Raw genomic sequence first — 12,111 nt, forward strand, 5'->3', positions numbered from 1 at the left:
ACGTGGTTAACCGGAGCTTCTGGTTGATTCTGGTCCCACCATTCTAAATTTCAGTCAATAGAATTATAAGAGAATTTTTTGGTCCCACAAAATATTATTTGGCCAATCACATTATAGAAAATAGTTTCCTAACATTATTAAATCTTATTTAATCTTAGAAACATATCAAAACAAATATACACAACCTCAAAATTACCATAAAATGACTTCATAAATTCTCTATATAAAACGATTTCATCATGATGAAATAAAATAAATTATGCAATGTTCATCTTGATTTTATCATAAAATTAAATCAATCATATGAATAAAAAAAAGTCCAATGTCAAATGTCCATTTACAGTTTTTGTAATATAATCACTTAATTACAATGCCAAACTACAGATAAAAGAAAATACTTGCAATTACACTTTCAGTTGATATTAAATACCTTAAAAAAATCATGAGAATATACCTGATTAAAAGAACAAATTTAAATCACTGATTAAGAGAAAAATCTGATTTGTGAATGGCCCGAATGAATCCAGTGAAAGGTTTGTTAATCCTGTACAAATAAAAACAATACAAAATCATTAGGAGTATGATTCCCAGATTGAAAAAAAATAGTGTCAGCAACAAAAAAAATAATATGATTTCGATCAGTTTCTCCAATGCAATGTAAACAATGTGCAGTAAAAGTGCAAAAACAGTTTTTTCCGATACAAAGCTCTAATCGGGGTTTAATCATTCAATCTACAGAAAACATTCCTGAAATACAAAAACTCTACTAAAACTAATCATAAAACTACACCAAAAATGATAAAGTTCCGTATATTGTTTAAGGGTCGAGATCGTCTGTGCCACTGCTTGTGTGTGCCCTATGTGCCATACCAATAGAAACACGCCACATCATTCCTCTCATTAACCATGACTAACTAAATAGATTTTCTATTTATACAACACTAATCGATTAGGAAAGATAATTAATTAGTTAAAGAAGATATTACAAATCCAAGAGAAAATACCGTGTTTCTATTGGTGTGGCACATAGGGCACACCCAAGCAGTGGCACAGACGATCTGGACCCGTTGTTTAAAGGTATAACATTAATTTTAAATACGTTTTCTTTGGTAAGAATCTATAATTAAAAGTAAACAATATTATATTTCTCAAGATTATTTTGGTTGATATAACATTGATTCTAAAGATTTTTCCTATTTCCTATCCCTATTTTTCTTATTTCCCACCTTCCTCACAATTTCTAACATCATTCCACCTTTAAATTGTCATTTTTCCTATTTCTCATCTCCAAAAGTCAAAATTAAGTTGACCCTGACCGTTCCCACTCCTATTTGTCTCCTCTATCTTCCCTTTTGATACAAACTCGGGAAAATTAGGTTTTGATGACCAAAAAAGTCCGTTAATGATGTTTAAATGAATCGAGTATGTGATGGTTGATGACGGGTATCGATCTAATATTGGCCGATCATGAAAACATTTCGAAGACAACCAAGTTCTTTACCAGTAATTTATATATGTAACAGCTTGACAAGGGTTAATATCATCACCAGGTATACATTATCCTTTCTTGTTGCTTGATCACCAATCGTCCAATATTGATGTGGTGCAGCAACGATACTTTCATTGGATAACTGTACTTTTGGTGCTAAAGGTTCTATTTTCCTTGATGGACTGTGTGGATCTCCAAGTGTACGTACTTATCATTTTACAAATGATATATACAGAGTCCCATACAACACACAAAAATTAGGTTTAGTGTTTACGTGTTCTTTCTTGGTTTTGAATTCCAGTAAACGATTCCTTAACTCCTTAATTTTTTTGGAAGCGCCTTTAGGCTTTAGATACAAAATCAGGAATCAGATAGAAATTAAAATAAGAAAATAGAAGAAAAGATGGTGATGGTGATGGACGGATGGTAACGGGTTGCAGAGTAAAATAGGTGGTGGTCGGTGGGAAGATGAGACGGAGAAGAAGAAACACTTAAGTTTGATATTTAGTTGTATTTTAGTAGTTTGGAGGTTTTATTTTATGGGGTGTAAATAAAAAATCAAAGGGTGGTATTTAGGATATATGAAAATTTATTTCGATGGTATATAGGATAATCGGAGATGAGATTTTATGGGGATGAGAAATAGGAAAAATGGGGATAGAAAACAGAGAAAACCATTCTAAATATGTTTTCTTTGTAAATATTGCATTAATTCTAGTTACTATATTTTCTTCAAAAGATACTCTTCTTCGCTCAGCATCCTCTATAAAAGGTTCACTCCGAATCAACCTTATTGTTTCGGGACGCTTTTCTCCGCAAGCTTTTGTTAAAAAAATTTTGTTTGACGCGTACTTGTGTGTTATTATATTTGTTTATTTATTTATTTGCAGATCATCACCAAACAACACCGACAATCTTCTCTGTCTTTTTAACTCCTGTAATCTTCTCTATATTTTGTATTTGTATTTGTATTATCAGAAGCGAAGACCTAGATTTTATTTTATTTCAGGTCGACTATGACAACTCTTGATCTTTTTGCGTTCCGTATGTATGCAGGTTATTTAATTGCAAGATGCTGCGTATCTTTTCTAAAATCTTAGACCATACCAGATTGCCAAAAATCACACCATTGGGTAATAGGTATACCCGTATTTTTATTTTATTTTTCATCCCTCTCTTTCTCTGCTATGAACAAAACAACAACGACCTTTAACGAATTCTCATGTTCCTTCTTCATCACTAGCACCAGATTCGACTACCGTTTTTTTTCTCACAACCTCCACAAAAGGTAATTTTCTCTTTTAATCTCTAATAATTTTATTTTGTCTTTTCATCATTCATTATTTTAATGATTTTGAGATAATGATTTTGAGATTGGGTTTCTTTTATTGTTGCAATTGGCAAATGAATTCATTTTTATATAGTGTAAGGTCCAAGATTTCTCTATAAAAGCTTATGTATATCTATGTTACTGCCGTATTCCCCCTTCCATTAGGACCTTTGTGGTGGATGTGCGATCTTAGACCTTTGTTGTACTCCTACTGTATTTTGCCCTTTTCCTGTGTTTTAGGTCTACTATTAGCCATGATAGCTTCTACAATGGGTAAGTCGGGTTCCGCTACAATCATTTCATTACACTCTGGTCAGGAGGAGAAAAGGTAAGTCGTTTCTCAAAAATACTTGACAAACGAGTCCATATATACTAAGAAATGAAAACCATGGTACTGTTTATGATTGTATTGGATTAGGGCAACCTTTGAATGCCGTAGAACTTATGACATCAAAAAATTTGAGTCGAAAAACCCGTCACAAAATGTAGATCGGAAAATTCGAATGAGCTTTAGCTTGGGGATTACGGTTGTAATTGTATGGACTTAGAGGTAAGATTTTTCGTAGGTTTTTTTATGTACTGCTGGGAAATCAGTATGACAGAATTCCAGGGTTCAGTATTATGACAGAAGTTGTTATTGCTTAATGCAACCTATTTCTCATTATGAAGGAAAATTATGTTGGTGGTTGCAAGGATAAAATCCTTAAGAACTTTCGGGTTCAATTCCAGTGTGCGTCCTCCCAATTCATTGCCCGATGAGTAGTGGTTATGTAGTCAGTTATGGGCGACCATAATGTATCATCTTTCATGTGGCGGTTCACAATCAATATTGCATTTATTTTGTATTCAACAAATTTATGAATCATGTCGTGGCTCACAATCTTTAGTTTGCTGCATCTATTTATTTTGTATTTGCCAACCACATGCATCTGTGTAGCTCATGTTCGATAGTTGTATCTGTACTTTCAACTCATGAACTTCCGAGCTTTTCCAGTTTTCACTTTTCCTGCTATCGCAATGGCTAGGACGTGTCTGTTAACAATCTAAATGTGGGATGTTTCTATGTTTCTACCTTTTCCGATGATGGGAGTATCTTTTTTCACCGGAAATGTGAGGATGGGTGGTGGAGTATTTTCCGAGTAGATTTACCGAAGAACATTTGTGATTTAAATGAATTTGAGTTTTCTTATCGGCGGGTTACACCACCGGGAGTTCATGTTTCTATGTGTGCTCTCTATATTCATCATAAGATTATGTTCAGTTCAGTCATTTGAAAAGGCCTATGCAGTTTTATAAATTTAAGAGAGTTTCATATTCATAATATATATAGAGAGTGACCCAGATTTTCAAGGATAAAGTTTTTACTATTTGAATTTATTTTTAATGAATAATCAAAAAGCCTCGATTTTTCCTGTAATACCTCCACGTACTGCTACGAATTTGGGTTGTAGTTTGCTTATCAAATTAGTTATTGTGACTGACGTCACCAACTTTAATAGTTAGGTGTTTTCTTTGGGCTCTATATAAATTACTTATAGCTAATAGTTTGTCATTTGATTACGGTTAAATTCCAGGAAATGCAGCAACCAGAGGGGAAATGGGGCAAAAAACCGAATCAAACGGTTTGATATACATATGAATCGGGGGTCAACTCAATTGCCTACGGAGAGGCATACAACCAAAAATCAAAGTAAGTACATTGGAGAATATCCCAAGCTCCGCATATCATTCCCTAAGTTCTTTTCCCGTTGAATTTCCATTATTCCACAACCGTTGTGGAAGTGCCTGAAAGGCGAAAATTATCCTGTAAAATTTGGTGCAGTTAGCTGCAGACTCATAGGTGACCACATACGTCCTAATGGTTGCATCATACTGTACGTGTCTGTAGTAATGATTGGTGGCCTGTCGGCACATTCAACTTAATTTTATAGTTTCATAAACAATTAGTTTTAGAATGGCAGTGATGGTAGTATTCGATGTATCGAATTTTGCATCCGTTGATCAGTACCATAAGGAGAAGTCTGTTGCAGAAGTTGCAGAGATAGGCGTTCAAGTTTGAGTTGAGAAATGGAATTTTTGTCTAGACACGAAAAAATATGTCTGGTGTAAAAGGAAAATAAGAAGCAACATAAATCGAGCGAAACAACTCTGCCTTTCAGAGCCGTAAAAGAAGGTGGTTCATCCTATACAAATTTGACAGCTTTAGTTGATGTGCATGAAAACATCGACCTAAATGATTAAGAGTATTATAAAATCATGTAACAGTTATTTTCGATGTACTTTTTATAGATGAAACAGATCATGAATCTACATGAAACTTGCTAGAAGTGAATTCACAATACATATATTATTTCTCATTAAAAATCAATTTATAACATGTAATTTTCAAAACATTTGAAGAAAACCGAGCAATAATAAACAATTGGTAGGGAAAACAAACTTTATAAATGCAGTATCTCAAAAATTCACTATAAAAATCACAAAAGAGAATTTAAGGGTAATAGTCTAAACGGGCTTTGTTGTTCGATTAACGATAAATTGTAGGCCTGTCCCAAGAAATTTTTGATTGCACTTCACTGCTCAAACAGGTAGGCAAGAAAATATTTCATTGCATAAATTTAACTTTACTAGGATATTCAAATGCAATTCGCACGTATCATAGTTATCTTTATTTTTTTCTCTACTGTGTATCTAATTTTATTCTCTATGTTATATTACTTCTATTTATTGTATGATCGATAATTTTCATATAAAAATATTTTTATGTAAGGAGAAAGAAAACCATAAGAAGGTCATTAAGTTACCAAATTGAAAAAAATCTCTACTCATATCCATTTTACTAATACAATTCCGATGATATAATTGAGATGAAGGAATTTATAACAAAATATAAACTTACGAGTTTTTTTTTTTAAATCATGATGCGACGAGTGAGATTTCTTTTTTTGGTGAAATTTTAGTGCATCGCGATATTGATAAAGCTTCTGCTGACGAGGTACATTCACATAATGATTGGACAAGAATATATAAATATACAAAAATCACGAGCTTTGGAAATTATTGAATATCAAAATTTGGAGAGAATGAGAGGGAGGTAACATTTAGGCTTAGTTTGGTATTGTTGCGGATTTATAAAAGCACTTTTCTGCTGTGCGTTGATGTGTTGTGCTGTGAGAAAAAACAGTCAGACGTTTGGTAAAATATTAATTAAAGTTAATGACGATTAAAAAACAATCAAAGTGTGTTTAATAAAATATCGTATTCAACCATTGTTGTTATGACAAATGACAAAAACAGACATATCTCTGAAAATAATTTATTTAATTTTATTGGGTTTAAAAATAAATTATTTTTTCTATTAAATATTATTAGTTGTACTATTATTATGGTTGTTAAAAAAAATTATTTTACTTCACCACTTTTTAATATATATAATTTTCAAACAAAAAATCAAACTAAAATTAAGTAATAATTTAATATTAGTTTTTAATTTTGACAAATTAAATGAAATTGTATCATAAAATAATTTGAAAATAAAATATAATAATATTTAAAGATTAAAAATATAAGAAATAAAAAATTGATTGCATATATATTTAAGGCTAATTTTTGTCATTTACAAAATAAAATATGGACAAAAAGGATAAATCTAGCATTAAATTTTGGTGGGACCAAAATTTTGTACCTTTTAAAAGCTCCTCCTCCCCAGTTTTTAAAAAGTTGAGGAATTTGAAAAGTACTTTGGGTAAAAAGCACTTTGATTTTTTTTTTACCAAACACCAATTTCAAAAACTATCGACGTATATAGATTTTGAAAGTACTTTTGGAAAAATAAAAGCATTACCAAACTCAGCCTTAATCAATTTTATGAAGCAAGAACAAGTGCCATGTATGTTTCGAAAATGTTACAGTGCCGTCGCATAACTTTTTAGTTGTGTTATTCATTACGTGCCGTTTTTATTAGCTTATTATTAAATATCTTATATTGGTAGCGTACTTAGGCTTAGTTTGGTATTGTTGTAGCTTTTGTAAAATCACTTTTCTGTTGTACGTTGTTGTGCTGTGCTGTGAGAAAAAAGAAGTTAGATGTTTGGTAAAAAATTAATCAAAGTTAAAGCTGATTAAAAAAGAAATCAAAGTGTTTTTGGTAAAATATCAGATTCAACCATTGTTGTTGTAGCAAATGACAAAGACAGACATTTTTGAAAATTGTTTTATTCAATTTTATTAGTTTAAAAATAATTAATTTTTTACTATTAACTATAAATATATATAATATCAAATTTACTAATTTTCATTATTATTATGATTGTTAAAAAATAACTATTTTGCTTAACCACTTTTTAATATATATATATATATATATATAATTTTCATACAAAAATCAAACTAAAATAAAGTGATTGTTTAATATTATTTTTATTTTTATTATTAACAAATTAAATGAAATGGTATATAAAATACTTTGAAAATAAAATATAATAATATTTAAAGAATAAAATTTAAAAAATGAAAAATTGATTGTATATAAATTTAAGAGTAACATTTGTCATTTATAAAATATAGTTGGGATAAAAATATCAAATCAAACAATAATTTTAGGTGGGACCTGAGCTTATGCTTTTGTAGCTTTTAAAAGCTCCTCCACCCCCAGCTTTTAAAAGTTGAAGAATTTGGAAAGTGCTTTGGATAAAAAACGCTTTAATTTTTTTTTTACCAAACACTAATTTTAATTTTTTTTGACATATATAAATTTTAAAAGTGCTTTTGGAAAAATAAAAGCATTACCAAACCCAGTCTTAGTTTTTACTAATTCTGCAATAATAATAATTTTTTATTTATAGAAATCAATTTTAAAACATGGATCAAATATTTTATAATTGAGACAGTGACTCGTGCATCGTACGGATGAGAAACTAGTACTAATTATATCACTGAGCTAGTATCATTCCAGTAATTAAAAGGATAATGATCCGGAAAAACAGATACTAGAAGAATTTTAAAGAACGTATTTAACAAACTTACATTAAAAAATCTTCTGTTTCATCACCTTTAAAAAAATCAAAATAGAGCGGAAAGAGAAAACGGGGTTAGTTTTCATAAAGAAAAACAAAAATAGAGACTTATACGATATCATCAATACAAACAGAACCCTAATATGAGAAAACAAAAATTAGTTAATCTATATACAACACAAATCCTAAAAACTTTAACCTAACAAGGAATAGGCAAATTCAATTACGTTTTTCTGCACAGCTTCAGCAAGGGTTAATCGAGCCTCTTGAGATGTTAATCCGTCTTCTTGAGTATTTCATTTTAATTACGGGAAAAAGAAAATGACATTGCAAAAGAAGAAGGAAGACAAAGTAACAAACAACATTTATCGAATGAACCACAGACTTGACTTTGAACAGCAAGCCACATTCTTTAAAGCAAGTGGGAAACATACTCGACCTGCAATGCAAATGTCCATGCGGATTACGACAAAAGATAATGAGACAAAAAAACAAAGATAGATGACGAACAGAACAATTAGTGCCTGCAGAAGTATTTTAATAAACAACAGGAATACTACACCCAAGTGGTAACATACTCTTTTAATCTATTTTGGTAGTACACACTTTATACTTAACTGTTCGACAACTAATCGATGCTAATTGGAAAGAGGCACAAACATTTTGTGTGCCATATGTCACCTGCAAAACTTTAAATTTAGTAGACGATGAGTACTGAATGGCCGTTGACAACATTGTTGTGGTTGAAAGTACAAATTCTTGCCATTGCAGTATCACTAAACATTGGTGATTGTTCACTTCCTCTAAAAAAAATATCCACCTACAAAAGAACATTTGATTTGGTTATTCTAACTACTTAAAGTATCAGTAATTATAGTATATGCAATCAATGTACTAACGGAGAGCTAAATCATAACACTACCCTTAGATTTATACGCTTAGCATGATATAAAATGAATTTTTCTCTATGAATTGGGCATATTATACAAAATGATGTTTAACACCAAGTAACCAAGGAAAATAAAACAAAATTTAAGAAGCAATGGACAGTTCTCCCAAACAATTATTCACCTCATTAGAAAATAGATAAACATAATTCTGGTTTCCTGTACCATCTTTTAGCAGCATGATCCTGCAGTCAATATGGCACACAGAAATAAAAAAACAAAATCATTGAAGGAAAATGAACAAAATCATAAAGTATTAAACTCGTTTCATAACATTAAGTAACAACAGTCAGCAGTATGCTAACATCATTGAATCTATACATTAATTAGGAAAATAGAGTACAATACCTGCATTTGTCGCATTAAACTGATTTGCTCCTATCAAGATCAATACTCAAAAGAATAATTAGTAAGTAGTATCACTAAACGGTTTTGCTCCTATGACTCCCGGCGATTGTTTAGTTTGGGCAACTAAACCAAGTTAAATATTTGATCTTTGAATAAGAATAGAGTAAACAGATCATATACAAATCTATTATGTCTTTTGATATTTTTCTTTTGCTTACAAACTGATTTTCCCCTTTCTTGTCTGTTTCTATGAATCACCAATCTTTTTTGATGGATTATAGAATTTCTTCTTTCTTTGAAAATATTGTTGTGATTAAACCTAATATATAGTAGTGCCACATAGAAAGATTTTGATAATAAGAGATTCAGCCTCAAATTCTTAGCAATCCTAGTTGTTTCTTTTTTGAGTTGATTGACCTCATGATGATCAAATGTTTCCATGATTTAGGTTTAAGTTAATGATCAAAGGCTAAAATACTTAAGGAAGGAAAACAATCTGGAAAAATGAAGAAGATTTGAGAACAGCGTATAGGCTGTATGATAGACTTCAAAGGTAGTTACGACTTGCATACATATATATATACGTGTAGAGAAAGGCTAATTCCATTTTTGGCACGAACTCCTGATTTCCCTAAATAATCGATTTCCTCTTTTCGGTGAGTCACGGGTTTCCTTTTTAATAATTTCACGTTTTTTTTTCTTTTTTTATTTATTTAACGGTTTAGATGTAAGACTAGTCCACCCTTACTAAAGTACAGTTAAGTATAGGTGTAAACACGGCGTAACTAAATAATTCAAGTTTAAATTCTAAAGTAAGTATTATGAACCTACTTTTTTGTCAACACCGTTACTAACGGACAGTTAGATAGCTTATGTAAACAAAGTGTAACAAAATTTTAATTATTACAACCAATAGAGTTATGCCAAGCGTCCTCACCGTAGCTTATACATCAGAAAAGGGCTTTCCAGGCCAATAGAAAGCGATGGTTTCATCACCGTTTAATGTGAGAGCTTTATTTGTAAAGGCCTTTAAGAGGGAAGATTGTTTGCTTCAGATTTGCTATGGATTATCTCCTGAATGCCTTGAACAAAAACGATCTTTTATTAATCTCACAACATAGCACCCTACCACCCTGCCAAGGTAACATCAACAAACTAAAATTACTTTAATACTTTTGGAAGCATAAAATTCTGATGCAGTCATTCTTTTTTACACAATAGTTTGGAAACATAAAACTCTTGTGCAGTCTTTTTTACACAATAGGGATAACTTAGTTTTTTTTTTTTTTTTTTTTGTAAGTTAAAATGCATTCAAAAGATTAATTTAGGGAGTTAGTAACCCTTACATCTAGTTGAGTAGAGCCATCGAATGTTGGGCTATTATAATCAACCTGAACATTTGATTTATCTACTTCTAAAGCGAATTTAATACAAGATGGAGGATGATTTCTCCAGTTTAGAGTGATTCTAAAGGATTTAGCTTCCTTAGCCAGTATATCATCTACATTGTTTGTTGTTCTTGGCACATAAAAGAAACCCAATTTTTTTTGACAAAGATTAAACTCTCTTCTAACTTCATCCATGATAGTATGATTTTGCCAAGTAATTTGAGACTGTATCCTATTTAGATAGTCAAAAAGGTTTTTGCAGTCACCTTCTACACTGAAATTTGAAAGACTTTTCTCGTTAGCCCACTAAGCTGCTTGTAGGAGCCCTAACGCTTCTGCTTCTTATGGAGATGAGTCTGTAATTGGTCTCGCTTTTCCTTGTTCGAAATTTCCTGCAGCATTTCTGAAAATTAAAGAGAAACCTGCTAGAACATCTATAGAAATCCAGGCTGCATCAAGGGTAATCTTATCTTGACCAGCTCCTGGAGCTTGCCATTTATCATTAGAGGAATTCCCTACATTAGTTGATCTAGTATGAACTGTGTATTTATCCTTATGCCAGAACACCAAGTGTCTCTGGATTTCTAAAGCTAGTTGATTATGGGATTGTTGTTGTTTACCAAATGTTCTATTGCATCTACCTTTCCAGATAAACCAGATTTTAGTCATAATAATTTCTATATGAATAGTTGGATTATCTTTACAGATCCATTCTTTACAGACATCTAAGAAAGTAGTAGAATTGTTGAAGTTTAATTCTACTGGATATGGATTTGTGGTCCAAACAGCTTTAGCAAATGAACAATGTAAAAAGAGGTGTTCAATAGATTCAGATTCCATACAACCAAATGTACAGGTTGGAGTTATATCTTTCTTAAACCTAGACAGTTTAAGATTAGTAGAAACTGCATTTTGTAAACATTTCCAAGTGAAAATCTTAATCCTTTGAGATATTTCTAAAGCCCATAAATGTTTCCAAAAAGAATCTAGTTGTCCTAAGTTATAGTTATTTATAGTTTTCTCATTTAACTTATTGTACATTTGATATAACTGTAAATTTTCCAGACTTGATGAGAAGCCATCTTAGAGAATCTACTTTGCTTATCAGGTTACTACCTATGACAATTCTGATGTTACATATTTGTTGAGCTATAGAGAAAGGGAAAGAGGCATGAATCAAAGATTCATTCTACTTTTTAGTAATATGGTCAATAAGATCCTTTACAAGGATTAATGAAGAGTTGGTTGCAGTTTTGAATTGAGTAAGAGTACATACTAGGTTAGATATCCAATTATCCTCCCATATATTGACACTATTTCCATCCCCAATTTCCTAAATGCTATTTTGTTCTACTAGCTTAATTCCTTTGTTGATGCATTTCCAAATACATGAACTTGAAGAGGGCGTATTTGTTCTAAAAGCTAAGGTTTTCATAAAATATCTAGGTTTTAGTTGTGTCACCCAAAAAGCCTTAGGTTCTGTCAAGAGTCTCCAAGCTAATTTAGTTATGAGGTCTAAGTTAAATTTATGCGCATTCTTGAACCCTAAACCACCCTTACTAATAGGCTTACATAAGCAGGAATAGGATTTTGG

The 12,111-nt window shown here is 31.2% G+C and overlaps 2 protein-coding genes across 9 annotated transcripts; one reads left to right on the forward strand and one right to left on the reverse strand.

Annotated features, from left to right (window-relative positions):
* The first annotated feature begins 1,438 nt into the window (after nt 1–1,438).
* LOC113349984 lies at nt 1,439–5,177 on the forward strand. 8 transcript variants are annotated; one of them, XM_026594032.1, is made up of 5 exons: nt 1,439–1,550; nt 2,546–2,629; nt 2,733–2,777; nt 4,394–4,509; nt 4,781–5,177. In XM_026594032.1, exons 1-5 carry the CDS (start codon nt 1,468–1,470, stop codon nt 4,876–4,878), a joined length of 426 nt encoding a protein of 141 aa, XP_026449817.1. In that variant the 5' UTR covers nt 1,439–1,467; the 3' UTR covers nt 4,879–5,177. The 8 variants fall into 8 exon arrangements, 3 of the variants coding, with proteins under 3 accessions (XP_026449817.1, XP_026449816.1, XP_026449818.1); XM_026594031.1 differs by having other exon boundaries at nt 4,642–5,146; XM_026594033.1 differs by having other exon boundaries at nt 2,739–2,777; nt 4,642–5,146.
* A 5,682-nt stretch (nt 5,178–10,859) lies between these two features.
* LOC113352496 lies at nt 10,860–11,558 on the reverse strand. Its single transcript, XM_026596308.1, has one exon. It carries the CDS (start codon nt 11,556–11,558, stop codon nt 10,860–10,862), a length of 699 nt encoding a protein of 232 aa, XP_026452093.1.
* Between the last annotated feature and the right edge of the window lie 553 nt (nt 11,559–12,111).

The sequence above is a fragment of the Papaver somniferum genome, chromosome 2 (genome assembly GCF_003573695.1).
Source record: "Papaver somniferum cultivar HN1 chromosome 2, ASM357369v1, whole genome shotgun sequence".
NCBI classification, from domain to species: domain Eukaryota; kingdom Viridiplantae; phylum Streptophyta; class Magnoliopsida; order Ranunculales; family Papaveraceae; genus Papaver; species Papaver somniferum.